We start from the raw sequence: 26,635 nt of genomic DNA on the forward strand, positions 1-26,635 counted from the left end.
AGTAATTTACAGTCTGATACCTGTGTTAAGTCTGCTACAATTAACATATTTAACTGGTAAGTGTTGGCAGTTCTGTACACTTTTTAGCGTTTTTGGAAGCTAGTTACTTAATTATTCGTTATTTATCAAACAGAAAATTATCTATGTCTGCTACAACTCACCACTTATATAGAAAAAGGATGAGAATTCAATGATCAAATTCCATAATCACCGTGTATATCAAGTTAACGCCGAAATGTCAAAATAATGCACGATTCCTGCAATAAGTATCGCAGAATTGTGCAATAAATGGCGAATACCTGACTGGATTTCCAACGCGGTAAGTAAACTGGCAAATACGCAGTGATCCCCTTATCAATATTTTGTTATTTTATCTTTTTAGCTTTTGAATTTATTTTTCATTATTTTGTATACTTTTTGATAAACTATAACGAACATAGGCACAAAAAATTAAAAATAAAACAAAGAGAAAATGACGTTAAATTTTCTATGGAACGGTCCAACGCAGTGATCTCCGCTTATCAGTTCAGAGATTCTGCCAAGGGAGGTAATCACTGTGAGGAGTTTGGAGCTTAAAACGCCTTAAAAATCCAAATAAAATGTATATTTGTCTATCCCAGCACATGTACTGATATATAAAAAAAACTTGATATAAGCCGTTTTGAAATAAAAAAAATTTTTTCAATGTCTATAATAATTTGTGTATTATGTGTGTGTGTGAAAACCTAAAAGAATATCAGAATGAGTCTTTATTTTACAAACAGAGTGATAGTATCTAGATAACTTATAATTGAATGTTATTGGATCTAAATAGTAACAGTAAAACGCCATAACGTTTCCGATTTGCTCGGCTGTAAAATGTTTTACCACACAATTTATAAGATCCTGTGCAGAGCAGCCTGTTTATTGGGTCATTAAGACCTTTCGGTGAATGAAATGTTTTCCCACATTTGTCACAAATAATATTCGAGCTGGAACCTTCCATATCTGCAAATATGATAATTCATCAATATCGAAACTTCATTGAATATATTAAGTGAGTATATATTCGGCTACCAATACTGTAAAGGTCATATGACAACTTGTCAGTTTTTCTGCTGTATGAAGCCCTTCCAATGCTGCATTTAAGAAACAATTCAAGACTGGCAGGATTCGAACACAAAAATGGCAAATAATTCAAAGTTAAGGTCTTAACTAATTGGCCAATAAAACCTGTGTTCTCGCAGTAAATGTTTGAAACCAATGCAAATATATACAAAGAAAAAACAAACAGAACGTATGAAAACAGTATTCCTTTATTTGGAGTAGTTATTTTACAATATAAACAAAAGATGCACAGTGCAAAATCCCTTATATCCAAGCAACCATTCATAAACTGTATGTATACACAAATAATAAACAAGCGCTGAATTAAGCAAAATCTGTAAATTATGATGATGCAATGATATAAAACATTGACAAGTTGCGACACCGACAGTTCACTATGTCATAATGTACATTAGCAAGAAATGATTAAATGTAATATTTCATTTTCATCTTTAATTCATCTTGAGTAATGCCTTTACAAGAGAAATAATCCCTTAAAGTTTCCTCAAATTTTTGTTAAAAGGTACAATAAAATTTCCATTATACATAATAATTGTGGAAAAATCATACATTTGGATACATATTTCCTATCTTCTCATCAACCAAGTAATTGTCTCCAATATTTGTTCCCAACTTGGACAAGTTATACAATTTGGAAACTTGAAATAAGTATGCTTTGACAATTTTCCAAATGTTTTACATTTTAGATACAAGTTGATAACACTCAGACATACAAGATTTTTGTCCAATTAACATTTATTTTCCTAATTTACTATATACATGACCAAAAGCTTTTAAGATATTTTGTTTTTCAACATATTAGCATAAATATTCAAAGTACTGAGATCCAAATTTTGCACAATAATGATTTAAAATCAATACATTGCACTGATAAACAAACATTTTAACATGACTTATATATAAACCCTGCTAAATTTAAATAATGGATTTGCCCATCATACCTTATATTCAGAGTATAGTTTTTAGCTTTTAGTATATTTTTATGGAGTTACCCAACATAAAACATGTTGTTAAAGATAGCATAGTAAGGCAATAGAAATGAGCAGATTTCTCAAATCCATGTAATTTTTACTGCCACTGCACATGATATCACAGTGGGTAAACGAAATCACTGAACCATGTCTTGCAAGCTTATACAATTCAACGTGTACCAGATGTTGTGATTACAAGCACCTACTACCGTACTTCAGATTTATGTACCTTCAGTGTGAAAACAGGAAGCAGACTTGGTTATAGACTGTGACCAAATTATTTTTGCATTTACATTCACCAGTCTATTTAACCAAAAAAGTAGCAGGATTAACCCAAAATACACACAGTCATTTAATCCTAAACCTGCTGGATTTCTAGAATGGACTTGTCCAGCTTCTTTTTTGACACTTTCCATCAGTACAATCCATTATCAATTTTGGGAATGTTAAGAAATTACAAGTTAGTCAGCCAACAATATAAAGTCATATTATACTGCACACAATAATGCTGGTTGGCCAGGGTGGTAAAGGCTTATCACTGTTTAAGCAGATTATGGGTGAATCCCCCTCTACTAAGTTAGCTTACCATGCTGGATCAATTCTCTCCAGTTTGAGAGAAATCTTGAAAAATATACACATGTACATTACATGCTGAAAATTAATCAACTCTTGTAACTGATTGATAACCTTAACAAATAAGCATTACAAACACTTGCTTGTCTGCTAAATCAGCTTTCCAAATACATGTATTTCATACTGCATTAAAACAAATAAAACAAGAAACAATTCATATCAACGTCTATTCCTATACAATAAAATTTTTCAAACATTCAAAACATATTATTTACATAACCAAGCATTAAATCGAGTAAAACACACACAAAATTTAAACTTAATGCTATAAACCTAGTATCATCACATAATAAAATTACACTTTAAATACTCAATGTCACAGGTCAGCACTCATAATTCATCTACAGCAAAAGCCTCAAAAGTTAGACAGGGACTGCATAATTTAGCTGTTTTTAATAAGACGGAAAATTCCCGATTTCTATCAGGATTTTAAAACTCATAGTGTTTAGGGGCAAGTGATAAAAGTTAGGGACTTTGGCCATAGAGGCTTTTAGTTTGTGTTTCTACATCCCAACATTTCTGTAGTATAATTCATTATAATTTGAGTATTTTTGTAACAATAAAATATTAAGCAACTTGCAGTCTGTGTCTAAATTTCAGACTTTAGCTGACACAATATGAATCCAAGTGTTTATAACAACATGGCAGGCCGGTAGCTATTGATAAAATGTATATCCAATAAAAATAAAACCAAAACATAATCTATTCAACATTTCTGAAATTTTTCAAACAGAAAAATGTAGTTTTAAACTAATAAAAATGTATTCTTTGTGAAACAAAACATAAAATGATTTTGAAGAAAGGTTTAGGTATTGATGAAGTATATGACAATTCTACATAAAATATTTGTACTAAATATATACTCTACTCTGAGTACACGCAGATTGTGGTCAAAATGAACTTGTCTGTTAAGACTAAAGGAATGTTCTTGTTTTTTTGTTGCACTTCGATGGTTCTCATTCATCAAAGTGATGACAATGCTAAAACAGACAGAATTTTCTGCCTGTGCCTTTTTTCTTTACATTTCTTTTTTTGATTGGTGGAAACTATTCCTTGGAAGAGACGACCAATTGAACTTTACAATCTACTAGTAAACTTTTATGTTGTTTTGATATCTAGATGGTCATTTCCTAAACACAATTTTACAAAGACAGTCTTGATTATTAAACATGTTTATGGGTACTTTTTAAACTAGGTTAACACAACACCACAATCTCTTGCAAAATATATTTCATTTTTATTTTAAGGGTTTGTAGATAAATGAGCACATGTTCATTTTTTTATTTTATTAACATCATTTCTTGAAATATTTAGGTGTTGTGGTGGAGCTTGTATACAAAATAATGAAACTTAAAACCATTTTATACAATACCTGTTACAAATACTACATGAAATAATTAAGTCATTTATTATTCCAAGATCTATGATGTAATAATCAGAAATGTTAGAAAACACCCATTTCTGTATACTATCTTCAATTATATTAGCAAAGAATGAATTTAACCATTTAAAAACCTGCAATAAGATTCCATACATTTAAACCTATTCAATGCCAGAATAATAATTCTAGTCTTTTTTCACCACAAAAATAAGCATGCTGTTCTTTAGTTACACAATTGAAGAAAATGCACATAGTAAATATAATATTATTTATCAACCAGCTCATAAAAGATAATAAACATGTTACCATAACTAGCCTTGCAGGCAAACTGTGTGAAAAGTGTATATCTGTCTTGAAAGCAGCAAAATTGTAAAGTCCTATTCACAGAGCTAACAAGGAGCATTTGACATAACAGAGTGTTTGACATAACAAAGTGTTTGACAAAACAGAGTGTTAGACATTACAGAGATACATGTTATAAGTAAAGTATCAATAGAATTTTTCTTTGAAAATGTTTATGTAAAAACCTTGATATATGTGGTATATACCCAAGAGAAATGTGTATACTATAACCAGGATAATCAACCATATATGGCACAGTATACCACAATGTTTATTATTTAGAAAGGTTCCAATACTTTGTACACCAAGTTAAACCTTAAAATATTTAAATTTCTACAAATACAAAGTCTAAATTGTTAAGAAACACATAAATTATGCATGTTTTAATTTTTTAAACATAATTCTGAAGAATTTTCAGTGATTTTAATGTTGTATATTAACCTGGTCATTCTTTCTCTTTGCTAAACATATAAAAATGTTATATTGAAAAGTTAATATTTCAATGACATCAAGTACTGCTAACAGAGTTTACATGAATTAGCACAAATTGTTTCTATGCTTACACTAATTTTAATCTTAATCAAAGCCTGAAGTCAATGACTGACATATTCACTAAGTTACTTAGACCCCTCTTTTATACCAAGACTCTTTAAAACAAGAAGTCAATTGGTTCTTACCTAAGCAAATTATTACAAATATTGACACTTCTTTGCTTCTAAATTTTATGAAACAACTAACATGAAATGCAGCATCTTTTATAAGCCTTGAAACAATGGTCTATATCATAACAGAGCACACAACTTTCAGTGGTCACGCACATCTGTTCAGGGCAGCCATTTTCAGTATGTCTTATTTTATTCATAGCAACATATTAACTGTCTATTAAAAAAAAAATCAACAAAAAACATTAAAAGGACTCCACTGAGGTCCAAAGTCTAAAAACATAAAATATGAAAATCTCACTTAAGATCACATGGTATTGGATACTAAAACAGACAAATATGAAAAAGACAATTCAGAAATATATGCAGAATTTAATAAAAAGTCAATACTTAGCATGATTTTTAGCTTGATTTGAGTTCAATACCTTTAAATTTTCGTTTTTGGGTCATTTGGCACAATATAAAGGATTATTGTAGAAAAAAAGGTGCCAGCTAATGATCTGAAATTTTGTCCACAATTTATTGGTATAGACCCACATCAAATTGTAAAAAGAAATTGTCAATAATGTCAATAAACCTCATTGAAGTCCCTTTAAAAGTCTTAAGCCATAAACTGCCTCTTTTGTAAAATGAAATTGCCCTGCTGTGAAATGGAAGAGTGTATTAGTGGTTTGAGGGATTTTCATATAAAATACCAGGTTTATAAAGAGCCTTTGTCAGAATGCAGGGTGGACAGGCTGGTCTGACAATAAACTTGTGATAAATGCCAATCATTACATGAACACTCTACCTTTATCCTAGAGTCCATATTCTTAAACAATGCTTCATCATAAGTAAAAAATTTCATATATTTCATGTATTACAAACATAGGAAGAATTCAATTTATAATCAGAATCAATTATTTAAATAATTACTTAAATAATCAAAACTAGATATATGTATTCATACACCATGTCAAGTAACAAATACTATTGATACCAGAAATATCTGTCATTCTGCAAACAGTAAAATATTGATGATAAAACTTAAAAGACAAGCAGAAAGTACATGCTTCATTTTTACTAACAATAATTCATGAGATTTACATGTTTACAAAAAAATAAATAAAAAATTATCATGACGTTCGTTCCAGATATTTTGGTTCTTGCAAAATTAAGAAGTAACATGAATGAAATGTATTCAATTGTCTATAAATAGTAACTAAGGGAGATAATTGCTATCACAATACTTCTTGGTATTCCCATTGTTCCTTCTCGTATCCCTCATGTACATGATCTAACAGAACCTTTCTTCTGCTTTCACAGTATCTGCAATATAAAATATGTCATACGTCATATATACAGTGCCCATCAAAAGTCTGGAGACAACCAACAATTTACTGATTTTTGTGTAAAATTGGCAAAATTTGTCTATAAAGTGCAGTTTTATTGTTTGAAATATAACATTATCTCCTGTTATTAACTTTTGGCATATAAAATGTTAAGAAAGTCATAAAATTTTCATATCTTTATGACAGACTTACAGTTTTACATATTTTTAGGGAAAACTGATAATTAACTTGTAATTTCGATCACTTCAAAACATTTTGATTATCCATAAAAATTGTCTGCCCAAATACGAACAAAACATCCATGATCAATCTAGTGAATATTCCACTACAAAACAATGGTTTCGTATGAAGACAGAGTGCGCTGTGAAACCCTGAGGAGTCAAGGAGTTGCTGTTGCAGAAATTGCCAACATTCTGGGAATAGGAAGGTTAGCGACTTAAATTTATCTTTTTTTTCCATTTTTTTTTCACTTGCTGAATACATCAAAATTCTTATGTAGCTTTGGATGTCTTTTCTTTGCTTAATTTACTTGTTCTTCTTCCAGATCCACTGTTTACAAGATCCTGGAACGATTTGAGGTTACTGGAAGTCACCATGATCGACCTCGTTCAGGCCGTCCAAAGACCTCTACACTAAGAGATGATTGCTCACTTATCAGGCAGTCTCTACAAGACAGGAGACTTACTGTTCCATTGCTCAAGAGGTCATGGGAATTGGCTGGAGTAAATGCTTCACATTCCACAGTTTGTCGTAGACTTTAGCAAGTTGGATTACAGAGTCATCGATCCATTAAGAAGCCACTACTGACCAATGCTCATAGAGAGAAGCGTTTGGCTTTTGCTAGAGCACATGCTAGCTGGACATGGGTGGATTGGTCCACTGTTTTGTTCACCGATGAGAGCAAGTTCAACATGTTTCAGACAGATGGACCAATTCTTGTCAGACGACGTCCAGGTGAAGCTCTTTTGGACAAATTTGTTGTGTCAACAGTTAAATTTCAAGGTGGTGAAATCATGGTATGGGGTGCCATGAGCTACCGGGGAACTGGTATTCTGAAGGTCGTGAATGGAAACTTCAATTCCCATGGTTACATTGACATTTTGAACAATTGTGCCATACCATCAGCTCATCTGCTAGGGTATGGAGATGAGTTCTGGTACCAAGATGATGGTGCCCCATGCCACCGGGCCAAGATAGTGAAAGAATGGCACTCCCAGAACAGCATTAGGTGCTTGGAGAACTGGCAACCACAGTCTCCAGACCTAAACCCCATCGAAAATTTGTGGCATGACATGAAAACGAAGCTCTGAGGAACAAGCTTCATGGTAATCTAAGAGAACTGTCGGTCAATGTTTGTGATTCCTGGAATGAGTTGACAGTTAACAGATGTAGAACATTAGTTAAGAGTATGCCAAGAAGAATTCAAGCCGTTTTGGCAGCTAGAGGTGGACACACTAAGTACTAACTGTGTGACCTTTTCTGTAGTGCTTTTGTTGGTTGTTGTGCTATAAGTGTAAATGAGACAATATTTGGCATTTGATACTTATTTATGTAAGTTGTGTATTGTTTTTGTGATGATATATGACATGAATGAATTGTTATGTATTATTATACATTCAAATTGAATTAAATTGAATATTTTGTCAAGAATACTTGATTTTATTTACTTGTCTCCAGACTTTTGATGGGCACTGTATATAGTTGTATAAACTCAGACATATCCATTTTTCTATAAAACCTTGACCTACTGACACAAAAGGTGATTACCCTGTATCACTATTGTAGAACTAGGACAGTCTACATGTTTGTACAGTCTGACCAGGCAGTGTAATTGAAACTTGTCATACAAGTTGATCAGCTATCATCATCGCTGATATAAAAGGTGTGTAAAATACATCAAGATCAAACATGTCAAATTAAACAAGGAATTTTAACTTATAATTAATATGGTAAAATGTTCTCCACTTATTCTTTATGGAGCACATAAAAAATAAACTCATATAAACATATTAATTAAGAATACATAGAGGGAAAAAAATCTGGACTTTCATTCATCTAACTATGACACTTATCAAAATTTGACATATAGAAGCTCTTCTGTACATGATTTCTTTGAAAAATTAATCAATAAAATATTCCTATCAAATATAACAATATTAAGTAATTGTAAAAGCATTAACTTATGTTATGATCAGTAAAACACATAGAATTACCTGTATTTGTCCTGTACTTTCTGTTTAATATCAACAAGAAGTTCAGAGGTTATGTCACGCTCCAAGTACTCTGATAATTGTTCAGTGGCATGTTCCAAGTCTTTCTGGTTTTCCTGTTGGAGGGAAAAGAGGTTGTTCTTATATAAAACTAGAAATGACTGCACATTCAGCTTTTTTGTCCGTCTCGAACAGTAAGCTTAACAGCATGATGGATGGACAAATGCAAAATTATACGTCCTCGCTAAAAGGAGGCATAAAAAAACAAAGTTAATAGTGAAACAAGATTGCATTTGAGAAAAATGCTATGCCACCGCATGGTTCAAATTTCATAGCTGTACATAAAAGGACAAGAAAGTAGGTCACATCATCAAAATCTAGGTCACCTGATATCAAAGTTCAATTTTACAACTAAAACTGTGCACATGGTCAAAATGTCATTGCTGTACATCAAAGGACAAGAAAGTAGGTCACTGTCCCCTTGGGCAAGGCATAATTTTGACCCAAGGGTTTAATTTAAAACAATTTTGATACAGGTCCACCAAACAACATTTCAAGTCAAATATCTAAGCTATAGCTTTCTCCCATTCAGAAAACATTTGTTTTATTTTCTGTTTTTACTATGTGTACATAATGAGAATCACTGCCCCCGGGCAGGGCCATTTTTGACACCAGGGGAAAATTTTGAACAACTTTGGTAGAGGAACTATAAATGATATTATATATCAAACATCAAAGCTCTATGCCTTGTACCTTCAGACAAAAATATTTTTCATTTTTTCACTATATGTACATAATGAAAATCAATGACCCCCGGGGCAGAACCAATTTTGACCCCAGGGCTATAATTTGAACAATCTTGCAAGAGGTTCACTACACAATGTTTCATGCAAAATATCTTAACTCTAGCCTTTGTTAAGTTTTTACTATATACATATAAGGAAAACCAATGACCCCCGGGGCGGGGCCGATTTTGACCCCAGGGCTATAATTTGAACAATCTGGGTAGAGGTCTACCAGACAATGCCTTATGCAAAATATATAAGCTCTAGGCCTTTTGGGTCTTTACAAGAAGGTGTTTTAAGTTTTTACTATATGTACATATAGTGAAAATCAATGACCCCGGGGCGGGGCCGATTTTGACCCAAAGGCTATATTTTGAACAATCTTGGTAAGGGTCTACCAGACGATGCCTTATGCAAAATATCTAAGCTCTAGGCCTTTTGGGTTTTTACAAGAAGGTATTTTAAGTTTTTACTATATGTACATAGTGAAAATCAATGACCCCCGGGGCGGGGCCAATTTTGACCCCAGGGCTATAATTTGAACAATCTTGTTAGAGGTCTACCAGACAATGTCTTATGCAAAATATCTAAGCTCTAGGCCTTTTGGGTCTTTACAAGAAGATTTTTTAAATTTATTCTTATAATTCCTTTTGGTTGCCATGGCAACCAGATTTCTGCATGGAATGAAATTCTTTGAACAACTTTGGAAGCCCTTCACCCAAGGAACAATCCTGCCAAGTTTGGTTGAAATTGGACTAGTGGTTTTTCACAAGAAGATTTTTTAAGTTCACTATATAATCTATATAACACACACACAAACACACACACAAACACACACACAAACACACAGGTGAATCGCTATATGCCACCGCATCGCAGATGCTGCGGTGGCATAAAAATATGCCCAGCTTGCATTATTTTATTCAACCTTAGTTTAATTATTAATCTTGGGAACCAAAATGATCTATTAAAATAATAAAGACCTCCATTTCGAATCTTTAAGACTATTAGTTCTTCTAGTTGGACTAGCCTGGGATCCAATTTCTGATATCATGATCTATACTCTTCAAGTTACAAATGAAAAACTTACACACTTTACAACAATGGCCTTATCTTAATATCTTATAAGGGAGAAAACAAAAAGATAAAATTATATTTCACTCCTTACCTCAAATATGATAGACTGGTTGTTTTTTGACAGATAGAAAGCAAATACATATGTGTACATGAGAGTCTGTCGACAGCTACATAGTACATCGACAGCGACCTTAAGGAACTGTACTTCAATCCATGACATGCTATGTTGCTGCATTTCTTCCATTTTCAATCTAACTGATGCATACAACTGAAACACAAGGGACATCTTTTTTTATCATATGTAATATAACAATTAAATGTGTCAAGTTATCAATCTTTGATGTACCCCTTATTTCTTTTATTTACAACTTAGTGTATTTCTCTTGAGTACTGATATAGAATTAAAATTCTAGTTAATGGAGGAGCAAAAACTGAAAGGTTTGCCCATATCAAAGTGGCCAAGACTAGTCATCTCATTTAATTCATAATCGGCAGGTCTACTGAATATCAATACTTCCAGCTTCATCAGTATGTGATGTGCTGTATTTCAAGTGTCTTCACTCAAATCCTAACATTTTTATAATACATAATTTTCATTAATAATTAAAGGTAAAAGCTACTTAATTCATTATTATAGACAGAATTTCCTATATACAAAAAATTGTTAATTTTTTGTTTTCAAGTCATAACAACACTGTAAACAAGAAACATGGCAATGCCATGAAACCAGGTTTTCAATTATCACCATTGTAGATAAATATGTTGTATTTGAAATACAAATACAAGCAACAAACAATGTAACTATGTGCAATGTAAAACATGAATAATGTAGGAGGAATTGCCACTGAAGAAGTGTTCACTATATATTCTGTATAAGGAAAAAAACAATAGGCCATAATTAGGTCAAAATTATCCAATCACAAAACCCCGACAAAATGTGCCAGGGCGCTTGATGACAAAGCTTCTGTGAAAGTTTGAACAAAATCCGTTGAGAATTGTGGGACGAGTTCAGCACAGAAGAATTTGTTCACTATAATTTATATTGATAATTCTCTAAAAGGAAAAAAAAACAAAGGGCCATAATTAGATCAAATATTATCCAATCACAAAACCCCGACAATATGCGCCAGGGCACTTGATAACAAAGCTTCTGTGAAAGTTTGGTCAAATTCCGTTGAGAAATGTAGGAGAAGTTGCGCACGATAGAAATTGTTCACTATATATTCTGTATAAGGAAAAAAAACAAAGGGCCATAATTAGGTCAAAGATTATCCAATCACAAAACCCTGACAATATGCGCCAGGGCACTTGATGACAAAGCTTCTGTGAAAGTTTGAACAAAATCCGTTGAGAATTGTAGAGGGAGCTCAGCACAGAAGAAATTGTTCACTATATATTCTATATAAGGAAAAAAAACAAAGGGCAATAATTAGGTCAAATATTATTCAATCGCAAAACTCCGACAATATGCCCCAGGGCACTTGGTGACAATGGTTCTGTGAAAGTTTGGTCAAAATCCGTGGAGAAATGTAGGAGGAGTTGCGCACAGAAGGAATTGTTCACTATATATTCTTTATAAGGAAAAAAAACAAAGGGCAGTAATTAGGTCAAATATTATCCAATCGCAAAACCCTGACAATATGCCCCAGTGCACTTGATGACAAAGCTTCTGTGAAAGTTTGGTCAAAATTCGTTGAGAAATGTAGGAGGAGCTGCACACAGAAGAAATTGTTCACTATATATTCTATATAAGGAAAAAAAACAAAGGGCCATAATTAGGTCAAATATTATCCAATCGCAAAACCCCGACAATATGCGCCAGGGCACTTGATGAAAAAGCTTCTGTGAAAGTTTGGTCAAAATCAGTTGAGAAATGTAGAAGGAGTTGCGCACAGAAGTAATTGTTTACGCCCGCCTGCCCGCCCTCAATCTAATAACCAGTTTTTTCCTTCGGAAAACCTGGTAAAAAAACCTGGTTAAAAACTATTGATCATATGGCAACTTCTCAGTTTTACTTGTGGCTAACACCTCAGGTGTCCTAAATGTATGTTTTAAAGCATAACCAGGCATGTGAGTAGAACATTTGAACTTCTTTTAGCAAGCCAGCATTCGCACATGAAATTATCACAAGGTCCTAACAGGACTCAACCATCAGCACTGAGGGGCAAGTGATTTGAAGTCATGGACCTTACACAGGGAGGCCACTCATCTCATATATGAAAAGTAGATTTTAAGACTTGAAGACAACAAATATATATTATGATACTTACTTTGTTCTCAAATTTGAGACTCTGCATATGATTCATGTATCTATTACAATAAAATAGATACCTCTGTAGGTGACAACGAGATTTCTGATAAAAACAGAAGACAATGTTAATATAGAGCTGTTGCATATTTACAAGTTTTACACATTTCAGGGTTTTTAAAAATTTACTTATTTTGTTTATGAACTTTATTTTATAATCATTTTATTTTCATGGACTGTGCACTTCAAAATTCTGACAAAAAACAACAACAACAAAATGATTAATCATTCTAGAATTCGAATAAAAAGGACTGTTTTGCTGAAGAATTTAAAAAATATTTAATGAAATAAAAACCCATCTAATTCATTATTGTGAAGTTCCATTAAAATACCTTTTGTCTAGAATTCTATTAAATAAGAACCTTTTTGTTATTTAATTACATAAAACAAAACAGTTTTGTTGAATATTTACATGAAACAAGATTTTTTGTTGAAGAATTACATAAACAAGTCCTTTTGTTCTAGAATTTTATTAAAAACACCTTCTCTGTTGTTAAATCACATGACACAAAACATTTTTGTTTTTAGCAATCTATTAAATAAATAATTTTACAAGTTTTTATTCTTGCCCTTTATTATATGTCAAAATCCTTGAAATAAACAATAACCAATTTCAAGATAAACCAGGGCAAGACAATTACAAATTTCAGCCATGTATTGCTAACAAAATTAAACAAATAATGTATTATAATAAGTTTTACATACTTCTTGACTATCTCTGGCTTTCTTTGCCTCATCCTCATCAAATCTGTTGCAATTGTACCTGTAATATAAAACATTAACAATAAATGAATAAAATATATTTTTTTGTGAATAAAAATTCACAAATACCCAATGATATAATTATACAGGACTTGCTATTCTCATTAAAAAAAAATTATTATTAAATACTGATATTTTTTTATTATTTTTTTTTCAAAAGAGCAGAACCAGAGGATTAATTTATTTCAGAACAGAAATTCAGCAAATCAAGTCCTTTTTTCATTTTTCTTTTGAAATGTCTAGTATAGGGACCCATGCCTTATTACATACAATTTTTTTACATAAAAATTTTTCAGTAGTTATTAAAATTTAACAATTTTGCATTTGCTGAGACATAACTTTTACCCAATTAACTTATTTTAGGCTTCAATATAAACCAAAGTTTACACAGCTGAATCCCATTTCCTAAAGGGGTGAAAAATCAAACACTGCTTAACAAGCAAATTCGTTGAATTTATATCCCCCGCCGAGTACTGGTTATTATTAACACAACAACTGAAGACATAAGGCTTTATTTATATATTAATCATGGCATAAACAGTAATATTCTTTGAACATGATAAATATTCAGAACAAAAACAGAGCCATAACTTTGTGTTAAATAGTAAAATCTGGAAATGCCAATGAGATGTATGCATACTACATAACTAATCAAGGGCCATTAATCTGAGTTATAAGTATCTGACTGGAACAAGGCGACTATATGCATATCTCCTCTTAGTATCCCATAAAGTTTCATTGAATTCCAGCCAGTAGTAGCAGATAAGTAGTGAGGAAACAAATATTTTTCTATATGGATATTGCATAACTAATCAAGGGCCATAACTCTGAGTTAAAGTGTCTGACCGGAACAAGCCGACGATATGCGCATCTCCTCTTGGTATTGAAGGTTCCCATAAAGTATCGTTGAATTCCAGCCAGTAGTTGCAGAGAAGTAGTGCGGAAACGATTTTTACTCTATATGCATACTACATAACTATTCAAGGGCCATAACTCTGAGTTAAAGGGTCTGACTGGAACAAGCCGACAATATGCGCATCTCCTCTTGATATTGATGATTCCCATAAAGTTTCGTTGAATTCCAGCCAGTAGTTGCAGAGAACTACTCCGGAAACGATTTTTACTCCATATGCATATTGCATAACTAATCAAGGGCCAGAACTCTTGAGTTAAAGTGTCTGACCCGAACAAGCCGACGATATGCGCATCTCCTCTTGGTATTGAAGGTTCCCGTAAAGTTTCGTTGAATTCCAGCCAGTAGTTGCAGAGAAGTAGCGCAGAAACGATTTTTACTCCATATGCATACTGCATAACTAATCAAGGGCCATAACTCTGAGTTAAAGTGTCTGACCGGAACAAGCCGACGATATGCGCATCTCCTCTTGATATTGATGATTCCCATAAAGTTTCGTTGAATTCCAGCCAGTAGTTGCAGAGAACTACTCCGGAAACGAAATTCGGACGGACGGACGGACAACGCCAAAACTATATCCCCCTCCCGATTCCATAGGCGGGGGATAATTAAATAAATGATGGCTCCAGCAACAGGTTTTATAACAGCTTTCATCCATATATTAAAGCTACATTAAATAAAAATTTTAAAAATATTTTGCCATCAGCCTAAAAATCAAGCATTCTACAGTTTCATTAACATGTTTAACAGTATTGTTGTAAATCTCATCAAATATTGTTCATAAATTAGGATTTTAAACAGAAAACCCCACGGTAACACTAAAGTTAGTATACGAATTTTAACATGCAAATGAAGCCTATTACGAGTTGGTGTATGCGCTACGTCACAGTTTAATAGTTCCTATCCGGATCACAGCAAATATATTTTCCTTTTACCATTTTAGCTTCATGGTGCACTAAGCCTGGGGTTCCGAAAAAGTTATCATTTCGTAAATAGATTAAATTTGTATGAAATCATCCGTTACAATGCGGGAAATATACCGTTAAATTAGGACTACTACATGTACTTATAGTAATGTTTGTTGATTCAATATTGATGTACGGATGATCCAAAGGCGGAGTTGGACACCAAAATAAGACCTGGTGTTGATATGAAACCCAATTTATTAATGAAATGTCGCTATTTAGTTTTTTATGAAATTTATTAAATGTAGCTTTAAGATTGGCTGTAACATAATTTTAGTTGTTAGTTTCAGGAGATAAAAAAATAGTTCCTATCTTGCAGGCACAAAAGTGATAAGCCTTTGGCACAAGTTAAGATCCAGGCTAGCCTGCACTACCATGCAGTCTTACAATACTTTATATTGTTGATTAGCTTGAAGTTCCTAAAACAATATTATGGACAATTATAAAAGTGTAAGCTGGACAGGTCTATTAAGAAATCAAGTAGGTTAAGGGATAGATAAAGAATCTGATATACCAGGAAGATCCATGAGGTTCCCAGGGTCCCAAACACACCCAGCAAAAGTCTGCCCTGCAGTTTTGATTCTTGCAAATCATGTGATTACATCCACCATCTTTCTCAATGGTCACATGGCATTTAGGGCACTCCTGAAATTTAAGAGTTTCAAATAATAACTAAAAGATCATAAATCTCCTTCTAGATTAAAACAAATACATGTGAGGGGCAAGTGTTTCTAATTCTGCTTTGACTTTTGAAAGTGAAGTTTATGTTTTACTTAAAAGATAAATGAAAATACCAAAACTGAGAAATCGAAAGTCAGTCTAAAAAGTCCTAAGTTTCAGTTTGATAAATTTTCTCACAGCATCTGGATCAGTTATTTTTTTATTCTAGTTTATTGACTTGCCTGAGTATATATCTAAAGGGATAACAGGAAGATTTTAATATATCTTATGTAAATTATGATGCTCTCTTTTTACTTGTCATAACTTATATTCACACATTAGACAATTTTTACTTCTGGCAGTAATAACAACTATTCAATGTATAGGCTATAAGAGAAAGGTTCATTTTGCAACCTGACCCAAACATTATAAGCATTTTGATAATAAAAATATTTCATTCACAAATCTTTATCTAAAGCAGTACATTATAATAACACATATAAAGCATGGGTAGCATGAAAATCCGTACCCATTTATATTGTAGGTAAACCATAACCCTGCTACAACCAAAGTGATAAGCCATCAGTATCTAGTCAGACCATCATGCATATCCTTACAGTCTGACCAGGCTCTATACTATTGGCTGACTTAACTAAATTTTCATCTTGACATCCCCCAAATTGATAATAGACAGTTCCAAAAATAAAATTTGACAAATCAATTAAAGAAATAAAGAAGATTGAGGATTGACAGTTTTTTTATTTGCACTTTTGCTATACCATACCTTTGTGTTGGCAGCTATCCAGTTGGATGTTTCACTGTCATCATCACATTTTCGTATCCACTTTCTCAACCACATACATTTCACCGGGTCATGCCAATTTTCTCCACATGCAAAACTATAAAATACACACAACTTTCAAATATCTGATCTCAATATCTCATTATATATTTAGTCAAAAGTTTCATTAAATACATAAAAGAACCATCTAACAATATCCATTATTTGAAAATATATCAATCACATGCATCAGTGTGTCTCCTGTAACTATTAAAGGAATACTGTATCCACAAAGAAAGGTTTGTTGAAAATTATTTAATGAATTTTAAGGGACCCTTTATCAAAAGCTCCAAATCCAATGACAGAACAAGAGCAAGTATTCCATGTTTCATGTTGATAGCTTTTAAAATGTTTGAATAATGAGCAACATTTTGTAAAACGAAAATGCAGCTATCATAATTTGTCTTTTTTCTCCAAAACAGCCAAGTAAAAACAATCTTTGTATTTATATCAATCTTAAATATTATAAGCCATTTCACTAATTTCTAATTTTTAAACAAACATAGATATTTAAGTTATTCAAGCCAATTATTTCCTATTGCTAAGTCTAGGAAATTTTAAGTCATTTGGGCATCAATGATTGCTGTTTACTAAACAATAGCAATTTATCTGAGAAATTGCTGAGGACACATTTCCACCTAGAGTTCAGACAGTAAATGCAGCAAAGTGTAAGTTTCTGCTATCAAAGGGGGTTGGGGACAGCATGCTTTAAAGTTATTAAATAACGCTCCCTAAATTTTCTCAATGTATTTATTTATATTACCCCTTTTGGGTTTAACAGAAAGGGTAATGCGATAAAAAGGGGGGTTTTTCAGCTGGGGTTAATACTAGCTGCCCAAAATAGTAACTAAAAATTTTCAAAACAAAAGTCAAACCCAAAAAAATTTGACAGAAAAGAAAACTTGTACCAAGCATTTTGCACAATGGTATTATAGTTTTGCTTTTGTTTTTTCCAAATCAAAAATCATTTTAAAAACATAGATTTGACAGTACACAATTAAAAACTTGCGTTGGACAAGGCCATCAGTTTGAAAATTTTTTAAAAGAAAGATGGAAATATTTTAAAGCAAAAAAAAAATTTACCAGAATGTTTTGTCACAAAGCCACTGTACAAATTTTTTCAAACAAAATATTTTTACTTTAACAACGTTGGGCCACAAATCAGGGGCTGGGCACCAACGTAATAATTTATTACACTGAAATAAAAGCAAATAAAAGTCTGGTTTCATTTTTATTTATAACCCAGGGGTGTATGTTCATCCCCCCCCTGTCCACCTCTTACTTTTTGGGAAACTTTAAAAACCCGTGGGAACCTGTAAACTAATCAAAAAATTTTGGGCTTTTCCTTTAAAGTGTTGCTTAGCAAGGGGGTTAAAACTACGCACGTTGGTTAAAATTTGGGCAAATTTTCCCTTAATTCCAAATTTTTAAACCTATTTTCATATTTCCCCCAAAAAAAATTTAAATTTTCTGACGATTATAAATTTTTCCCTTTAAAGTGAAACCCTTTTTTTAAATTTCTGAATAACTAAAAATGTCTAGCAAGGTCAAAGGGTTTCTTAGTATTTGAAATTTCTAATCAAAAATACAAAAAAAAAATATACTGGGGTTAAAAAAAAGACTTACCTCACAAAACTAAATTTTTTAATTAAAGGTTGATACTTTTAAACTCACTTTTTGGGGCTTTTTTTAAATTCCTTTAAAAAAAGAAAATTTATGTATTATTTCTTGCGTACAACTATCTTAATGTAGAGAAATAGCCCGATGGTATGTTATCTGTACGTTGTATTGCAGTTGTTTATATCTGTGGTATTAAAACAATTAATAGGTACTTGCTTAACTTTTAACCTGCTGGAACCAAAAGTAATTAACCTTTGTCATCAGTATTCAGCCTGGCTAGTTTCTATACTCTTGATAGTTCATTTTCTGCACTCTGATATTAAAATCCCTTAAACATTGAATAACTTATTCCAGAAATTCAAAGCTGGGCAAATCCATTCCGAAATTTCAGCAGCAGATTTAGGGTTGAAACAAACATATATGCTTAAGAAAGGATAACATAAGTTATTGACCTCCTCAATCCTGTCACAAACTTTTAATGCAATCTAACAATGTATATGATCATATTGTCAACAAATTAGATTGAAAGTTTTGAAACTAATTCTTATCCCTCTAAATATCAAAGATGGACCAATCCATCTTGCGATTTGGACAAAACTTTATCAATTTATGATTTTTTTAAATAGGTCCTGACTGAATGGCAAACAGTGCAGAACATGATCAGATGGTACAGATGAGCCAAAATGATCTTGTTCTGCCCTTGCTGCACTGGTAGAATCAATTGTTGACATCAGGCTAAAGGTTAAATTAGGCAAATATCTATAAATACATACATGACAGTGACATCATCAACTAGAATATCACAACCAAAGGCCGCACATGCTATAGTCTGTCCCATACCCTCATCAACAATCTTTGAGGTCAGATAATCCATCCAGCATAGGGAGCAGAACTTGTGACCACACTCTAACCCTGTCATTTCCTACAATATAAATCTTACATCTGAGAAAGCAATTTATGACAGACACGTAAATTTAACAGGATTCACACCATTGTAATATACATGTAGTAACTTAAATAACCTATAAGTATGATCTTAAGATAAAGAATAGCCACATTTTAATAGTTAACTAGAAATGTGTCCATAGGACACGGGTGCCCCCACACTCCACCTATTTGTCAATCTTATGTCTCTAGGTCAAATAATTTTTTTGGCTACATGTGCCCAAGTTGAAAACTAAAAATCTTTTATAAAGCAAAGGGCAAATACCATAAATACTGAATAAATCCACAAGAAAACCCCAAAGTGCATAAGTACACATGCTGACCAACATTCTTGTAAACTTTCAGGCCTACAGGTCATAAACTTTTTGAGTTACGTGCAACACAAGTTAAATATGGTAAATTTTTACTAAGTCAAGGCCAATAACTCTAAAAATATCCAGGTGCACAACTACACATGCTGAGCAACATTCCTGTACGGTTTCATGACTCTAGGTAAAATATTTTTTGAGTTCCGTGCGACACAAGTTGAAAATTGTAAATTTTTACTAAGTCAAGGGCAATAACTCTAAAAATATCCACACAAAAATATCCAGGTGCACAACTACACATGCTGAGCAACATTCTTGTAAGGTTTCAAGACTCAAGGTCAAATACTTTTTTAGTTACATGCGACACAAGTTGAAAATTGGAAATTTTAACTAAGTCAAGGGCAATAACTCTAAAAATACTTAATATATCCACACAAAAATACCCAGGTGCACAACTACACATGCTGATCAACATTCCTGTAAGGTTTCATGACTCTAGGTAAAATATTTTTTGAGTTACATGCGACACAAGTTGAAAATTGCAAATTTTTACTAAGTCAAGGGCAATAACTCTAAAAATACTAAAAATATCCACACGAAAATACCCAGGTGCACAACTACACATGCTGAGCAACATTCCTGTAAGGTTTCATGACTCTAGGTCAAATACTTTTTTAGTTATGTGCGACACAAGTTGAAATTGGAAATTTTTACTAATTCAAGAGCAACAACTCTAAAAATACTAAATATATCCACACAAAAATACCCAGGTGCACAACTTCACATGCTGATCAATATTCTTGTAAGGTTTCATGACTCTAGATCAATTACTTTTTGAGCTATGTGCAACACAAAAAGGGAATGGACGGACGGAAGGACAAGGGTAAATCTAAATGCCCCCCCCCACCTATAGTGGGGGCACAAAAAATTATCAGGGGATGTCACGTTCCACGGAATAATTTTAAAGCCACAATGTTTTTAATTAACCCCCCCCCACCCAATGTGTATTTGGCATTTAATTGAAAAATATAACCTATCTATAACAATAGTTTTTGGTTCATTGCTTACTCACAGAATCCTAATTTCAATAACTGATGATATTATATACTTCTGAACATAACTAGAAAGGCTTTATAATTTTCATTTAATAACAATATCTATCAAATATAAAATTGGGGCATACATTTGCAGGTTTTGTAAAACAGCAGATTTCACACATGATCTCACTGGATGTGGAGGCAGTTGAACCTCGGGTGTTTCTCTGAAAAATGAAAATAATATATGTCAACCATAATATTTCTTTGCCATATTGGGAATACCACCAAATTACTACATCAGTTGTGAATTAAGTTTCTCAAAGTAACTTCAAACTTATTTATAAATCAGGAACAAATGTTAAGTGGCTACATATATATCTCCTTCTAACAGATAACATAATGAATATTACATTAACCCTAAGTTACCACAAATATCTTAAATGGATTTGTCCATCTTTACACCTAGATAAGACCATTCATCATTTTTAGGGAAAATTTCCAAACATGTACAAACTGAATAGCCAACAAAGCAGACCATGATCAGATCAGACAACACTGATGTGCTAGCAAGGTCAAAGGGGTAGATTCTGTAGCTATGTGCATGTTGACAGTTAAATGCCAAATAATATTATATTACATGATATGGTATCAAATCTTAAAATGTTAACATTAGCATTTACATGTAGTTTTCCTTACAATCGTTATAACAAGGAAACATGAATTAAAGTACAAATTCATTAATGTTGGCAATGTAAAAATACTTCATTTTTTTTACAATGCAGTACTACTAGCTATTCAAAACAATCGTTCAACATTACTTTTTAAAGATAGCTAATCAATACCTTAGCCTGTCTTGAGGCATCTTTTCTGTATGGACTTACAACATGGGCCTCAGAAAACAAGCTGTCCTGATCACCATCATAGTACCTTTAAACAAGAAAAATAAAATTCATATATATAAAATTAATATGTTATGGCTTTAGCAACATTAGCAGCAAAAGCAAGAGACATAAATTAAATGATTTTAATAATCAGCTTATAGTTAAGTAACATACTGGACAAGGAGATCACAACAATACAGAAAGAGAGTATTTTTTGTTAATACTTCTGATTAACATAGGAAAATTATATCTAACTTTCATGCTAGTTAAATGGTAGACAGACGATTTCCAAATTCCAACAAAATACAGAGATGTTTTCACAAGACTGGGAAAAAATTGATTTTAAATTGTATAAATATGCTAAATTGAAATCAATGTTTGATGGAGTGTTGAAAATCGATGAGACATCAATATAGTAATAATTAAAAACAGCCCTTGAGCCAATCAGAATGGAGTATTTGATAAGTAGTGACTTCTGTTTAAGTCCCCTCTAAAACAGTCATAGCTGACTAAAATGTTTGATTGGTTGGACAATTTTCAACTTAATCCAATTTCTGCAGAAATCAGTGCTCACACCTGTATGAAAATACCATAGTACTATCTGAATCACCAGATTGATATCATCATCTGTACTTCAGGGCTCGAGCTACTGGGCGATTCGGGCGAAATAGTCGCCGAATTCCGCCTGACTTCGCCGACATCCTACATGAAAGCGAAGATGAAGTTGCCCGATTTTATTGATCCATTATTGAAAATAACCAACAATAACTGTGAATAACATGTTGTGTGTTTGCTTTGTTTACCCTCGCCGCCGGAAAAAGGGACTGTCATGCATCTCAATCAACGCGAAATGTCATTAATCCGTTTGTTTACCAACATGTCATAAAAGTCTAATTAACAGACGCTCGAGGAACAATTAGACTCCGCCCACGGCGAGATTACCGATACGTGCGAGAAACCAATCGTAATTCACATTTCAATCGAGGCGACATTAAATCTTTAACATACCAGTAACAATAATTTATGATGGACGGATCAAACGTCAATTAAATTTTCACTATCGAATGATTGTCAGAATTAAGAGGACCGCTCGAGATATAACTGTAACGGTAATTTTAAATGAAAGTTATGATAACCTTTTTTTGTCGACGAGTTAAATTTGATAAAATTGACGGCGTATTACACTGTATTTATTACAAATGTAGTTAAAGTAAAGACCGTTTCTTTCGTTATCTACTTTCATTTTCTTTACAACATAAGTGAATATGAATATAATGTCCGCGCAAGCTTTTTAATAGTAAATCAGAAGGTAATAACTGTTAATCCATCCATGATATGATCCATGATAGGAATCAACTATGGCTTTTTTATCTTCATTTAATGCAATGGTTGCATTACATGATACTCATTCTTATTATTACTTGTTTCAAACTACTTTTAAATTAAAATTGAATATTTTGTTGTAACACAAATCCAATTCATTTAATAAGATAAGTACAGTGAGTCAATGTAATTGCAATAACATACAACAAACATCGATAAATGAATCTCCTCACTTCTCCCTAAAGTCTCCCCACTTCTCCCTAAAGCAGCTGGAGGGAGAAGTGACTTCTCCCTAAATTTTGAACCTAGCTTGAGCCCTGTACTTCTACAATATTTATGTGTACTTGGAATAAATTAAATTCAAATTTAAAATATATTTCGCAATAGCTATGATAAATGAGTAAACCAAACTTTTAAAGAGTCACTTCATTAAACATTCACATTTTAACAATACTCTTGACTTATTTGCGTCATTCAGCAACAATCATTTCTGTTAAGATGAAAAGAAATATATAACAGTAACATTAAACTTAATGAACAATTTCAACATCACAGTGTTTAAAGCTATGCTTTTTATATTTGCTGTTTGTAGACTGTAAAATTATTGTTCTCATCTTGATTTTTATGATTTCTGAGTATGAAGGAATTTGTCAGTATATTTTATTAAAATGCATAAAATCATAGCCAATCCTTCTTAATAGCGGAATGCTTCTATTTATTTACAATATTCATACATATTATTTGACAAAGACATTTAAACTTCAATGCTATAAATCTTTAAAGGAATCACCATAAGGTTATGAAAACAACATAATTTTACTGTTTTTGCACTTTTATAAAATATTTCCTCAGATATAGCTTTCTTTATCCACTTTTAAGTCTTTACTGATAAAAGCCCAAGCTGCAACTTTTGCGTTTTATCACAGTCATCAGCAGGCTAAAACTTTTTGCTTTTTTAAACATCCCTGACATGATATAAACCTTACAATTCATTCCAAAACCACATAGCAACTGACACCAACAAATTTACTTGGATTCTTATTATTTCAAGGTTACAAGTAAAATTACCTTTCCATCAGCTTTTCCTTGTCCCATCTAAAATGGTTTAACAAAATTCTTGTTATGGTTGATGGAATCTGCAAACAAGGCAAAACGATGGTTTGAAAAAGTAGGACAAGATTGTTAGCATATGAATTTGTACTGGATTCGATTTAAAACATGCTTAAGAACCCTGGTTCATATTTAATTGTATCTAAGTGCTATTAAGTAACAAACACTTAAGCTTAGTGTCAAAAAGTGTAAGTTATTATAGGATGATTTGAGAATATAGAGAATTATTAGAAACATTATGTTATCTTAATTACAAACATCTTAAACCTAAAACAGTTGTACAGGTTACAAAATTACACTTATTTGTATCACCATTTCTAGTAAAATACATATGAATAGTTATACCTGAACCACCGCATTTACTTCTTTTATACACTCAACCATTACATGAACAATTCTGTCTGCTGTCAAAACTTCAAACGGATAGTCTTCATGGTCTTTTGACTCGCTTGTAGACGATGGTTCAGGCTCCATAGCTATGTCCACAAAGTCATCATCATCATTACTGTCCTCCTCTTCATGAGATTCATCATCTTCATATATCATATCGTCTTCGCTGTCCATTCTTATAAGTCAAGTTTTAAGTGTGGAATGGAAAGAATATCTATGGTCTGAGATTTGTATTTACGTTCATGACGTCACTTCATCATTTTGGGCTGCCTGTTGAAATGTATTTATCTGTAAAAAATCGGATTAAAAATTAATTATTTGAGATTAATTTAGAAAGAAGAAAGTTAACTCTTTCAAATAAGAGAGTTCACTTATCTAAATTTTGACAGAGAGATAGTAAGTTCAGAACGCAATTTCACCCTTACCAAATGTTTTCACTTTGAGAATGAGGAATGCTGGGAAATCTAATTCATTGGACCAAATTTTGTTTTCAATTAAAGAGCTCAGTTAGGTAAGAAGCTACTAAATATTTTCATTGATTTTTTCAGTGCATAATAACTAACGATGGTAGCTGTACCAAAGCATCAAAGAAAACACATATCATGTAAAACCTTGTTTTCAACCAGTAGTTATAAAGATCATAACATGTCATTTTATAAATCATATTATAAATGTAATACATGTTAAATATTGTTGGTTTTTATTTTATATAATAAGAAATGTTTAATATGAGATTTAAACAATTCCAGACTGGTAGAAATACTTATTTCTAAAAGAATTGTGTTCTATAATAGTCTCCATACCAAAATAATAAAAAGTATGTTTTAAATAATTTGTTTATTGACCGTTTGTGTACTATATGTCTTATTTTCTGTGATCATTTTATTTTGAGATAACGGAATCAGAGATATATATGCTGGTGTTAATTTGTTCAGCGATTTATACACCATAAGTAAACAAAAGTAATTACACCTAGATTGAAAATATAAATTTTTTATATTTTTAAACATATTTTTAAAACTATGTGGTTCTTTAAAATAATTCTGGCTGTTTTTTGTTGTTGTTTTTTTTAATTATTGTTTTTTTTTTGTAATTTCGTTATTCTATTTATGTCTGATTTATTACTTTGGGACCATATAATACATTCATAATTAAAAGAAAAGAAGTGGTACTAACATGTAATAGATATAGATTATATGAGTACATGAGTATTTACATTTTCATTATTTTTTCATGTGATATACTTAAGATGCTTATACAGCTATCACTGATGCCAGTGTCGTATTTCATTTCTAAAAAAACATAATTATGACAACGCATATTTAACATGGTACTTTTAAAGCAAAATCATCGTCTCTGCGAGATTTGTATACATCGTGCATTTTTAATGCAATAGTAAACATATGCGATTGCTATTCTTAAATCAAAGCACATAAGGTGCTGAATTTGTTTGGGTCTCAGAATGTCAGAAAGGTGAAGGTTGTGAGATTATAAACCAATTTGTTTTTGTTTAGTGCCACCAATGCTTTCCAGCGTTTTTATAGTAAATTGGCTATAAGACTAATTGCAACACTGATATTCAATCCAATGTTTATTTGACTTAAAAAATTTGGAAAAAAAGAGTTGCCTCAACTGGGTTTTGAACTCCAGACCTCTCGCTTCCTCAGCAAACGCGCAAACCCCTCGGCCATGGTGAATTTATATGTAAACGGCCTGGAGAAAACCAAATTATTCTAAATATGGGTTTGTAACGACGCTAACTATTGTTTAACACAGATGTAAATAATCATTGAGCTTACTATAAGCATGTATATCTATGAAGAATAAAACAATATTAGAAATCTTCGACCATTCGGGAATCATTTTGCTTGAAAATTAATGCGCCTGTCATTTGACTATCTTTACGCAGTGATCTCCCCTGAATTTTTCGGCGTTAGTATACATATAAAGGGAAGTAACCGCTTCAAAAAAGCGGACTACTTTCGGCATTTGCAATTAACAGCATTAGAGTCTGAAATTTCACTACCATTATTGACGACCATTACTGACGACCCAAATAATTAAAAATGTTTA

At 32.3% G+C, this 26,635-nt stretch overlaps 1 protein-coding gene across 1 annotated transcript; it reads right to left on the reverse strand.

Moving 5' to 3' along the window:
- Positions 1-1,277: 1,277 nt before the first annotated feature.
- Positions 1,278-25,067, reverse strand: LOC132756436 (E3 ubiquitin-protein ligase arih1-like). The gene is made up of 15 exons (XM_060747509.1): positions 24,988-25,067; positions 24,518-24,850; positions 24,131-24,198; positions 21,701-21,785; positions 21,005-21,082; positions 19,342-19,490; positions 18,768-18,820; positions 18,032-18,167; positions 16,892-17,006; positions 15,962-16,092; positions 13,513-13,570; positions 12,770-12,853; positions 10,591-10,767; positions 8,641-8,753; positions 1,278-6,404 (listed from the first exon to the last, which is right to left on the reverse strand). The coding sequence occupies exons 2-15, from the start codon at positions 24,734-24,736 to the stop codon at positions 6,317-6,319; spliced, it is 1,554 nt and encodes a 517-aa protein (XP_060603492.1). The 5' UTR covers positions 24,737-24,850; positions 24,988-25,067; the 3' UTR covers positions 1,278-6,316.
- Between the last annotated feature and the right edge of the window lie 1,568 nt (positions 25,068-26,635).

Source organism: Ruditapes philippinarum, unplaced genomic scaffold (assembly GCF_026571515.1).
Source record: "Ruditapes philippinarum isolate M1 unplaced genomic scaffold, ASM2657151v2 ctg789_1_1_1_1, whole genome shotgun sequence".
Classification (NCBI taxonomy): domain Eukaryota; kingdom Metazoa; phylum Mollusca; class Bivalvia; order Venerida; family Veneridae; genus Ruditapes; species Ruditapes philippinarum.